Raw genomic sequence first — 12,047 nt, forward strand, 5'->3', positions numbered from 1 at the left:
TTTGTAATTTTAGGAAATAACTGAGCTGGGCATGGTGGTACACTCAGGAGGTAAGGTGGATCTGTGAGATTGAGGCCAGCCTGGTCGACATAGCGAGTTCCAGGCCAGCTGGGGCTACAGAGAGACCAAATAAAAAAAAAAAACCCAAATCCCCTGAATAGGCTGGTAAGATGGCTCACAAGGTAAAGGTGCTTTCCTCCGTTCTGACAACCTGTGTTCCATCTTTGGGATCCACTTGGTGGAAGGAGAGAACAGATTCCCAATAGTAGTCCTCTGGCTTTCACATGGATGATCCCCCTCCCCTTCCCAAACACACAGGCAAAGTAAAGGTAATTTTCAAAGACAAGTAGCCAAAGGAGATTGGAGAGAGAACTCGGTCAAGTGCTTGCTTTGTACTCTTGACCTGAGTTCAAGCCCCAGAACCCACGTTAAAAAAAACCCAGGAGGGCTGGAGAGATGGCTCAGCGGTTAAGCGCACTGGCTGCTTTTGCTGAGAACTCGGGTTTGATTCCTAGGTGGCTAACAACCATCCATAAGTCCAGTTCCAGGGGAATCCAACGCCCTCTTCTGACCTCCGCGGGCACCGCACGACCCAGGTGCACATGCAGGCAATACATTCATACACTTACAAATAATATTTTTTTTAAAAACCCAGGAGTGGTGGTGTGCATTTGTAATCCTGGAGCAGGGGAGGTGTAGGCGGTGTAGAAGGATCCCTGCCACTCACTGGCCAGCCAGCCTAGCTTAGTTGGTGAGCTCCGGGTTGAGGTCCCAAAGAAAGGATCTTGTGCTGTGATCTACACACACACACACACACACACACACACACGTTAACTGAAGTGCTCCACATCTTACTGAAGTGCCTCACTGTATCGATGCAGTGTAATTTAGTGTCCCTCTACCTACTTACAATCTAACTGAATTGCCTATCTACCTACCGACCACCTAACTGAAGTGTTGCCCATCCATCCATCCATCCATCCATCCATCCATCCATCCATCCATCCAAAAAAAACCCACCCATCCATCTATCCAATCGAAGTGCTCCACAAAAGATTTCCTCAAAGACTCCTGGCAAATGAACACTCTTTAACTGGGCCCCGCCTTTTCTCCATTCTCAAGCTAAGGTCGGTTCCAGGGTAGGAGAGTGCAGCAGCACAAAACGCACAAACAGCTCCCTCCCCGTCCTCGGCGTCAAGAGGTGGAGGCTAGCCTTCCAGTCGCTACGTTAGCGGAAGGATTAGCCAAAGGCCTGTGCATACAGCGTCCCTCGCCCTGCTCGCCTCCACCTGGCACTGCGCAGCCCATCCTTCCACTTCTCGGCTTCGCAGACAGGTGGCTCCGCAGCTCTGAGATCCTACCAAAGAGCCCAGGCAGCACCAGAAGCCAGCCAGCACTCCAGCGGTGGTTGAACGGCTTCCGGGCCCCGAGAGGGCCACGCCCCTCAGACGCTGATTGGCCAGAGCCTCTAGGGCCAGTTTGGGACGCGCTCCCCTTTGACCTGGATTTCAAGCCATGCGCTGGGCTCTGATTGGCCTGACTTTCTCGGAGCCGGAGCTCGATCTAGCCAATGAGAAGCTGGCTTCGCGAGGGCTGTCGGGAAGCGCAGCTGGCATATATAAGCGGCCTGCGGGGCGTTCCCTCGCGCTACGGTTACCTTGCTGGTGTGTGGGGAGGGAGGCTGTTCGCTCGTTGAGACCGCGCGTCGGGGACGATGGCGGAGGGGGATAACCACAGCAGCAGTCTGCTGGTGAGTGGCGACGGTCGGCCTGTCCCCAGAGCTCCCGGCGGGGCCTTCGGGCTCCGCTGCGCTCCCGGGTGCTGTCGGGCCCGGTCTCCTGCCGGTGCTGGCCGGCGATGTCGCTCGCTTGCTGGCCGTCTCGGTGGTCACCACTGCAGATCCCCAACGTTCCCCGGGGATGGTGCTCCGCGCCGCGACGACGGCGCATGACGAGTCAGCACGGGCGGGCCTGAGAAGGGGACGGTGGCAGGAAGGAACTTGGGGTGCAGGTCGGGGCGTACGGCCGCCAGGGGCCTTGTCAGGCGGACCGGACCGAGTTCCGCCCTCTCTGATCTTAATCTAATGTCCCTTCGCTTGTTTTTCTGTTTTTTTTCTTCACCAAAACTTGGGGAAGGGTGGAGGTCAAAGGGCTGCTGCCGAGAATTCCTTAGAGCTGGCACAGAATTATTCGGAGCTGGCTGCGAGTCCACCTCAGGAAGCCTGGAAGTGGGATGCAGCCGGAAGGGCAGTGACAGGTCCAGGCACTTGTCTAGGATCTGGGGAGGGGTGTCCTGGGCCGACTGGAAGCAACTTTAGAAGGGTTAGCACGGATCCAAAGTATCCGCGTGAGATGGTGGTATTGTGAGATGGTATTACTGTTATAGGTATTATTGCTTCATGACATTTTTTTTTTTTTAAGTTAGACCTGGGGACTGGAGAGATGGCTCAGCGGTTAAGAACACTGGCTGCTCTTGCAGAGTACCAACGTTCGATTTCCAGTACCCACATAATGACTAACAACTGTCCATAACTCCAGTTCCAGGGAATTCGATTTTCTCTTCTGACCTTCTTAGACATTGCACAACAGGGGTGCACTTACATACATGCAGGCAATACACTCACACACATAAAATAAAAATAATAAAATATTAAAATAAATAAAAATGAGACCAGGTTGGCCTTGACCTCATTATACAAGGCTTACCTTGAACTTGTCATTCTCCTGCTTTAACCTGTCACACCTGTATGGTGTGGACCACCATACTCAGCTACGTTTTACAAATTTAACTGCATCATCCTGGCAAGAACAGAAGGGATCTTCCCAGGGCATCCGAAATGAAAAGAGAAATCAAACATTTTAACTTTGACTTATGCACTTCCAAGAGCCTAAAGGCTAACAAGACAGTTTCTTAAAGTGTCCTCTAAAAAAATCCTGTTTTGAAGATTTTAATTATGTGTATGTATGTATGTGAACGCGATTGCAGGTGCCCACCGAAGCCAGAGTATCAGATCCCCATGGAGCCAGGGTCACAGGTGATTGGCTGTGAGCCACATGATTAAGTGCTGAGAACTGAACTTGGGTACTCTGCAAGAGCTGTATGCACTCTTAACTGCTGAGTCATTATCTCTCCAGCCCCCTATAGTCCTTTATTGTTAACCACCAGCAAACAATCCAATCAGATTAGTTGAAGCACAAGGAAATTTCCCAGGTTGGGTTGAAATGACAGGTGAAGGCATTGAAGTTCTGATCACCAACTAAACTGTTTCCACCAAAGCAGTATAGTTTTCAGGAGAGAAAGGCTGTTGGTCTTGGATTTCCGGGATTTAAATCTGTTAACCTCTGTATTTTAGTTTCCTCATAGTAAAAACACCTTTTCCAGTTTTAGGAGTATTAGGAAGCATAGCATATAAAATGCTTAGATTTTTTTTTTTCAATTTTTGTTATTTTTATTTTGTGTGTATGCTTGTATTGCCTGCATGTAGTTAAGTGCACCCGTGTTGTGCAATGCCCCTGGAGGACAGAAGAGGCTGTCGGATCCCCTGGGACTGGAGTTATGGACAGTTGTTAGCTGCCATGTGGGTGCTGGGATTCGAACCCAGGTCTTCTGCAAGAGCAGCCAGTGTTCTTAACCACTGAGCCATCTCTTCAGCCCCACTTAAAATTTCTAATATGTGATAATCTCTTAATATTAATCATGGGATATAAAGTCAGAAACACTTGTGGTTACCTTAGTGATTATTATGGTACAGATTTCCTCTTTATTAAAATTAGACTCCTATTTGCTTATTTCCCTGTGAAAATTTATAATAACACCTGAGTGCCTTTGGAGGGCAGTTTTCCTGGGGGATTGAATCCAGGGCCTTAAACTGAGCAAGTGCTGCATACCGCAGAGGTACATCTTCAACACTGGGCTTGCTCTAATTATTCTTTAACCAAAATCCCTGAAAAGTTCAGGTTGCATTAGTTCATCCTTAAGGTGTGCTTTTGACTGACTGTCAAATTTGCAGAGAAATTTGAAGTCTAACTGAAAGTCCCCCACCAGTGATAAACATAGTAGAGTTCAAGTGCCTCACATAATTCAGTGGAAGTAGTTTTAATTCTGCACTGAGTGCCAACATCTGAGTAATTGCATTACACAAAGAGCTATTTTAGAGATTGAGTGTACTGTTCAAGGAGAGGCCTTCCTGATGGATTTAGAAGGGCTTGAATCAATGAAATGACCAAACAACAGATCAATTCCAACCACCTGAAATGAGCAAACTTAGAGTCTAGTAATATTCTGGGCACTGCCCCATGACTTTGTGCAAGAATTTGAATAGTTAGCCATGTTACATTCACTTTCATTAATTTTGAAATAAATAGCCCCATATTGTGAAACTACGGGAGGATTGTTACATCATGGATGCAGAGTGGCCCAGGACTTGGGCCTGGAAAGTGACCATTAAAAAATAGCCCCCACCAGTCCATGGATTTCCATGTTTGATGGCACAATTGCAATTTTTCCACAACCCAGCTTAAGACAGCAATTTGGTTAAAAGGCATTTTATATATTCGATGCTTTGGAAGGATTTTACTCTCTGAGCCATCCAAGTGTTGAGAGTGGCAAAGTAATGCTTTAACTGTTGGACACCCCTAGGCAGTGGAGACCGCAGGTCTGGAAGAGCAGCTGCAAGGCTGGGGAGAAGTGATGCTGATGGTGGATAAAGTCCTACGGTGGGAAAGAGCCTGGTTTCCACCCGCCATCATGGGTGTGGTTTCCCTGCTGTTCCTGTAAGTGAGCGATTCTATTGCTAAGGACTGTGCTTGCCTTTAATAAGGACTCAGATGGTCCACAGCCTGTGCTTCAGGAAACTTACAATACATAATCCAGAAAGAATGCTTCTCTTACAAGCAGCTCACCTACTTTCTAGAATTTGTAGTTCTGACATAAACTTGTAACCTAATGCAGTTGCATAAATCTGGGACTCTCAAACTTTTGGGTCTCAGCATCTGAACTCTTCAAAAAGTGTTGAGGACCCCAGAGTTTTTGACTGTTGCTGTTTCCATTAACTACTGCAGCTGCAGCATCATCCTGGCAGTATGCCTCTGGAAACCTGTTGTGAGAAATTTAGAAAGGAAACTTCACAGACCGTCTCGGAGAAGCTGTGGCCAAGGGAGTAAATGTCTTGGGCTGTGGATTAATAACCATTGTGATTTTTTCTAAGCTTGGTTAATTTTCTTTTTTTTTAACAGGATTATCTATTATCTTGATCCATCTGTGCTGTCTGGTGTTTCCTGTTTTGTGATGTTTTTATGCCTGGCTGACTACCTTGTCCCCATTCTAGCACCTCGGGTTTTTGGCTCCAATAAATGGTAGGTGGCATAATAACTGACCTGCAGACGAATATTCCTAAGAAGGTAACTGAACTTGGTGACTGTGGTTAGTGTGCTGTGATTAAATGAAGACACCTGCTTAAGGGTTAGATTTATTGCTTTTTTAAAAATATTTTACTTATGCTGGGCGCGGTGGTGCATGCCTTTAATCTCAACACTGAGGAGGCAGAGGCAGGTGGATCTCTGTGAGTTCAAGCCCGGCTTGTTGTACATAGTGAGTTCTGGGACACTTGTGGTTACGGGGAGCCCTTTTCTAAAAAAGCCAAAAAAAAAAAAAAAAATTATTTTTATTTTATGTGTATGTGTGTATTGCCTGCATGTAGGTAAGTGCACCCATGTCATGCAGTGCCCACGGAAGACAGAAGAGGCTGTCAGATCCCCTGGAACTGGAGTTACAGACAGCTGTTAGAGGCCATGTGGGTGCTAGGATTTGAACCCAGGTTTTCTGCAAGAACAGTCAATGTTCTTAACCACTGAGCCATCTCTCCAGCCCCGATTTACTGCTTTTTAAAAATTAAAAAAAGCAAATTTTTAAAAAAGTTTTATGTATTTGACTGTTATGCCTGCGTGTGTCTACATGTGTGGGTGGTGTGTGTGTGTGTGTGTGTGTGTGTGTGTGTGTGTGTGGTGCAGTGCCCGAGGAGGACAGAAGAGGGCATCAGATTCCAATTATTAGCCTTCATGTGGGTGCTGGAACTCAAACCTGGGTCTTCTGCAAGAACAGCTAGTGGTGTTAACCACTGAACCATCTCTCCAACCCCCAGATTCATTGCTTTTATGTGAAGAATTTCTTAGCTCATTTCAAATGAAATGAATTTTCAATATTTTTATCTCCATAGTTCTCTTTGGTCAAAATTTTAGTTTTTTTTCCTTCACTGTCATCAAAGTGAAGGTTTTGTTTTGTTTTGAGATAGGGTCTCCTTGTAGCCCCTTCTGGTCTGGAATTTGCTATTTAAACCAGGCTGGCTTCCATCTCACAGATCAGCTGGCCTCTGCATTCTGAGTTCTGGGATTAAAGGTGTGTGCTACAGTGCCTAGCAAAATGAGTGTTTTTTTGTTGTTTTCTTTTTTCCTAAAGACAATGTTTGAAATAAGGATTTCAGAATTCCACTTTTGTGTGGTTTTTTAAAAATATTTTACTTATTTTACATGTATGAGTGTATTGCCTGCATGTGCGTGCACCCGTGTCACTAAATAGACCGTGAGCTGTTGAGGGTGGTGCACACCTATAGTCCCAGCACTCTGGAGGCCAGATGCTTCTGAGTTTGGGGTCAGAGTAGGCTACATACACAAAGTTCCAGGCCAGTCTTGGCTACACAGAGAGATCTATCATAATCATCCTCACATCCTGTACCCTCCCAAAACACCCCAAGATTGATGCTGTGTTTAAGGCTGAGGAATGGGTTTGTTGGCGCCTTGAGGTAGTGCAGTGGTGCATAGCTAACAAATGCAGAGTGGGTAGACCAAAATGGACTCAAGCTGCCATCCAAGTGGGTTGTTGATTTCATTTTTGCCATTCTTGAATAGAGTATAGTGAAGTGGCTAAGGATTGCATTAACTTTTTGAACTTCCTGTAGAATGTTGAATTTCTCACTTTTGATCCAAATGACAGGCTAGGCACTGAAGGTGTAGCCACACACAGATCCCTGGGCTCTGTCCCAACATGAGGGGAGAGAAACACCACAAGTAATTAACCAAACCAGTTATTGGTGTAGATCCCCCACCTTTGCCCCCCACCTCAACTGACATTTTCAATTGATTAATGTTCTGCCTGTACCTTTAGTGTTTTTGTTTGTTTCCAAATGACAACAGGTTATATGATCTATAAAATGAGGGGCTGGAAAGATACCTCAGTGGTTAGGAGCACTGATTGCTCCGGCAGAGGACCTGGGTTCAATTTCTAGGACCCACGTTGTGGCTAATCATTTGGAACTCCAGTTCTAGGGAATTGACTCCCGCTTCTGACCCCTGCAGGCATTGTAGGATATGGGTGTCCTTACAGGCAGGCAATACACTCATACACATGAAATAAAAATAAATACTTTAAAAATGAGTTTATAATGTGTACCTTTTAGGTTAGTAAGAATAAATTCACAGAGGCTGGAGAGATGGCTCATCAGTTAAGAGTATTGGCTGATCTTAAAGAGGACCTAGGTTTGGTTCTCAGCACCCACATGGTGACTAAAAACTGGATTAGTGTTAGGACTTTTCCTTCAAACTGCTTTTCACTTGCCATAAAGAATTAATACGGCTGTGTTTGGGGGTAAGTTTATGACGATGCAGTGTAACACACTTAACAAAGGGAGTCAGCCACTGACCTTGACATAATTAGCCAAGTGACATTCCTATCTAATAATTCAAACTCCGAGAGGAAAGTTTCTAGAAATAAACAGTCTCTTGGCAATAAATATCCACGAGGCAAATTTTACTTTTCGAATTTATGGGATGATGTTAGGGGAAAGAAGGAACAGTGTTATGTCACCATAGTCCAGCCTTGATCATGAGCAGCATGGAAGGTTTGACTGTTTATAGGAAGAGCAAGGGCTCATCAGAAATACCTACTCACTGGGTGTGGTGGTGCACATCTTTAATCCCAGCTCTTGGGAGGCAGAGGCAGGCAGATCTCTATGAGTTCAAGTCCATCCTGGTCTACATAGCGAATTCCAGGTCAGCCAGGGCTACATAGTGAGACATTGTCAAAAAACAGTCTAGAGGGAAGAGGGCAGCACATTCCTCAGCATAGGTTATTTCATGAGTACTGGATCTGTGCAGCAAAGAGCACAGAAAAAAATTAGAAGCTATTTAGTGTATGTATGTGTATGTATGTTTACACCATGGCACATCTGTAGAAGTCAGAAGACAACTTTTTTTTTTTTAGTCTTTTTGAGACAGGGTCTCCCTGTAGCCTCAGCTGTACTGGAACTCACTATGTAGACCAGGCTGGCCTTGAACTCACAGAGATCTGCCTGCCTCTGCCTCCCAAGTGCTGGGACTTACAGGTGTGCACCACCACGCCCAGCAGAAGACAACTTTCTAGAGTTGGTTTCTCTTTTCCATTCGGGTTCCAGGGATTGGGCAGCTTACCAGACTGGGTAGTGTCTACCTGCTGACCCAGCCTGCTGGCCTGGAGCTGTTTATTGCATCAACGCCTAGTTGAGGTTGTTATGCTTTACATACTAGCAGTTATTCTAGTACAGATGCTCAGATGCAGCTGCTTGGAGCTCTCATGGGCAGAGTGCAGGATTGTGTAGGAGCTGAGAAATCATGTAGGAATAGAAAACCCAAATTTGTACCATGAGTGCAGTCCATAAAAGACTTGATTTCTGTCATTATAATTAATCAAAGGTGGCTTTTAGAGTTAGGAATTGCCGTTAGTCTATGAAAAGTAGCACTCGGTGGCTGGTAGAGATGGCTCAGTGGATAAAGGTGCCTGTTGCCAAGTGTGATGACTGAGTTCGATTCTTAGAACCCACATGATAGAAGGAGAGAACCAAGTCCTGCAAGTTCTTCTCTAAGACTGTATGCCATGGCAGGCATTCGTGTACATGCACATATACACATACAAGATAATACATGGGCATACTTTATATAAACTTATTCCTATGCTATTAAAGGTGTCTTAAAATGCAATTTCTCTTTTTACCTATATAAGATAATGATGAACTGTTTTTAGTTCTTGCCACATGTAGTGGCACCCACCTGTAATCTCAGCACTTGGGTGGTGGAGGCAAGAGGATCAGGAGTTTAAGGCCATTTCCTTTACATAGTGAATTTGATGCCAGCCTTGGCTACATGAGACCCTCTCAGAAAACAAAACAAAAATAAACTGTTAGCTGGGTGTTGTGGCTTATACCTGTAGTCCTAGCACTTGAAGGCGGAGCCTAAGAGGGTCATGAGTTCAAGGACAGACAGTAAACTCCTGTCTTAGGAAAAATAGGTGAGTAAACAAGCAGCTAGCTAGCTGTCTACTATAGAGATTTGCTTATCACAGAAAAAAATGCTTTTTCTAGGACCACTGAACAACAGCAAAGATTTCATGAAATTTGCAGCAATCTAGTAAAAACTCGACGCAGAGCTGTGGGCTGGTGGAAACGCCTCTTTACACTAAAGGAAGAAAAGCCTAAAATGGTATGTTTTTTTTTTTTCTTTGACTTATTGAAGTGTAAAGCAAAATTTTAAGATTGAATTAACAGTGCCTTTTATCATAGTGACAACCTTTTTGGGAGTAAAATTCAATGCTGATTATCCTTTGGTGTAACTAAGTGTATTCCTGAATGTTATATGTGACAGAGCAAGCCATTCAAAGGCAACACTCACATTTTGCATTTAACTCTATTCTAGTAGAGCTAAGTCTGCTCTTTCTCTTATTGAAGTAAAAAACGTGTGTGGAGATGTGTTCTTCCCTCTTAGCCTCACTTAAGGTTGTGGTGTGAAGCTGTTAATTGTAAAAGTAGCATACTTTATACTACAAAGAATTCATTCTTCTATATATAGACTTAGTAATTACAAGAGGAAACATCTCTAGAGTCTATAAAAGAAAACTGGTAATAACAATGAAGTCATTCTTCCAGCCTTGATCTTCCTTTGTGGTATGTGTGGGAGGTCTTTGAGACAGGCTCTCCCTGTAGCCCCAGCTCTCCTGGAACTCAATATGTAGACCAGGCTGGCACTGAACTCACAGAGATCCACCTGCCTCTGCCTCCTGAGTGCTGGGACTAAAGGCGTGTGCCACCATCTCTGGCAGGAACAGAACTTCTTAAAGTACAAATCAAGCTGTGGTGGTGCCCAGGACATGCTGCTCACCTGCTCCCACTGTAGATGGTGAAGCAGGCCCCGAGTCACTCTTGTCAGTCTTCGTCTTAGCTGATACTCTTTTTTCTTGCCAGTACTTCATGACCATGATCATTTCCCTTGCTGCGGTTGCCTGGGTGGGCCAGCAAGTCCACAACCTGCTTCTCACCTACCTGATCGGTAAGTTATTGAGAAATGCCACAGGTGAATCCCAGCAGTGAAGTCTGACTATTATAGCTTAATCAACAAACAGATGAATACCCACAAGGAATTGTGGAAGTGTAGAAAGGTGACTTAAGACTCAGGCTTGTTCTTGGGATAGATATAGCTTAGTTGGTAGACTGCCTTGGATTTAATAACCTTGTACTAAATAAAACCAGGCATGGTGGGCCACACCTGTAATCCCAGCACTCAGGCATAGAGGCAGAAGGACCAGAAGTTCAAGGTCAGCTCAGCTGTATGCTGCAAGTTTGAAGGCAGCCTATTTGTATGATACTGTCTGGAAAGAAAAGAAGACGGCTCCTTTTTTTCAGGGAATTATTATAGCAAAGAATAACAAGTAGAAAGCTGGATGCAAGCAGTGAAAAAGGAGCGATAGACTGTTGAGTGAGCAGTCAGGAGGGCCTGTTAGCTGGGGCTTTGGGGGTAAACCCTGTGGGAGACGCCACCAGAGCCTGCCACCTTTTAAATGTGAAGTTAAGTGCTGCCTCTTCAATTTCCTTTAAGTGACTTTTGTGCTGTTGCTTCCTGGACTAAACCAACATGGAATCATTTCAAAGTACATCGGAATGGCCAAAAGGGAGATCAACAAGCTTCTCAAGCAAAAGGAAAAGAAAAACGAGTAATGCGCCGGCTCTGAGTGGCTGTGGGTGTGCACCCCGTGGGAACAGCACCTGTTCTGCTCTGTGGTACTGAAATGTTACACAAGTAGCTCTTTGCTCCCCCACTCTGCTCTTGTTAATACCCATTCACACTTGCCAAGGCAGGCTTTGTGTGCTGTCTTAGTGTCAGGTGTAGCTGGGTAATGCTCAGCAGTTGCCCTTAAACAAACAGCTCCTTGGGCAAGTATGACTTGTTTTGATTTTTCTCGCCCAGGGCTGACAAAATTTTTACTTTTTACAACTTCCTTTAAAATACCTTAGTGATGAACTTACTCTTTTGTATAGTGAACAGTGACTGGATAATTGTTGGTGTTTGCTTTAGCTAGAGTCAAGGATAGTGGTCTGTGGCTACAGGAAGCTGGTTCTACTGTCTGCTTCCACAGTCTGCTTAAAAAACTGTCTGGCTTCATGAATACTGAGATCAAGTTTACCACTTTTGCTGAAGAGACCACTTAAGATTCATTCCTGTTTTCTGACTGGGAGAATGCCCATGGAATAGGGTGACAGTAATTCCTCACACTAGTGTGTATGTAGGTTCCTCGCTTGTGTAAAATGTAGCAATTTTTAGGAAGCCAATGTCCGTTGTCCACATGAGGAGTCTGACAGTCTTAGGCTAAGCCCTGAGTCCCTCTGCACTACAAGTTAGTATGTCCTTAAAGGCGTTTGAACAACAAACTTCAGAAGATTGTGTTTGGGAATTCCAGCATACTCATCGGATTTTTAGCTGACTTCAAGTGTTTGTGACCTTTACTCCAAGACCAGAGTAGAGGTCTTCCTTCCCCCCTCAGTGGAAAATAAGATAGTCCATTAATTTTTAAGACCCGAAAGAAAGCCTTTAAAAATAGTCCTTGCTGGGCGCAGTGGCGCACGCCTTTAGTCCCAGCATTTGGGAGGCAGAGGCAGGCAGATCTCTGTGAGTTTAAGGCCAGTCTGGTCTACACAGTGAGTTCTAGGACAGCTGGGGCTACAGAGAGACCCTGTCTCAAAAAGACCAAAAAAA

General features: G+C 45.0%; 1 protein-coding gene across 1 annotated transcript; it reads left to right on the forward strand.

Annotated features, from left to right (window-relative positions):
• Positions 1–1,607: 1,607 nt before the first annotated feature.
• Positions 1,608–12,022, forward strand: Arl6ip1 (ADP ribosylation factor like GTPase 6 interacting protein 1). The gene is made up of 6 exons (XM_008826930.3): positions 1,608–1,750; positions 4,639–4,772; positions 5,235–5,354; positions 9,386–9,503; positions 10,262–10,346; positions 10,893–12,022. The coding sequence occupies exons 1-6, from the start codon at positions 1,715–1,717 to the stop codon at positions 11,009–11,011; spliced, it is 612 nt and encodes a 203-aa protein (XP_008825152.1). The 5' UTR covers positions 1,608–1,714; the 3' UTR covers positions 11,012–12,022.
• The last annotated feature ends 25 nt before the right edge of the window (positions 12,023–12,047 follow it).

This window comes from Nannospalax galili, unplaced genomic scaffold, assembly GCF_000622305.1.
Source record: "Nannospalax galili isolate Female #2095 unplaced genomic scaffold, S.galili_v1.0 scaffold172, whole genome shotgun sequence".
Classification (NCBI taxonomy): domain Eukaryota; kingdom Metazoa; phylum Chordata; class Mammalia; order Rodentia; family Spalacidae; genus Nannospalax; species Nannospalax galili.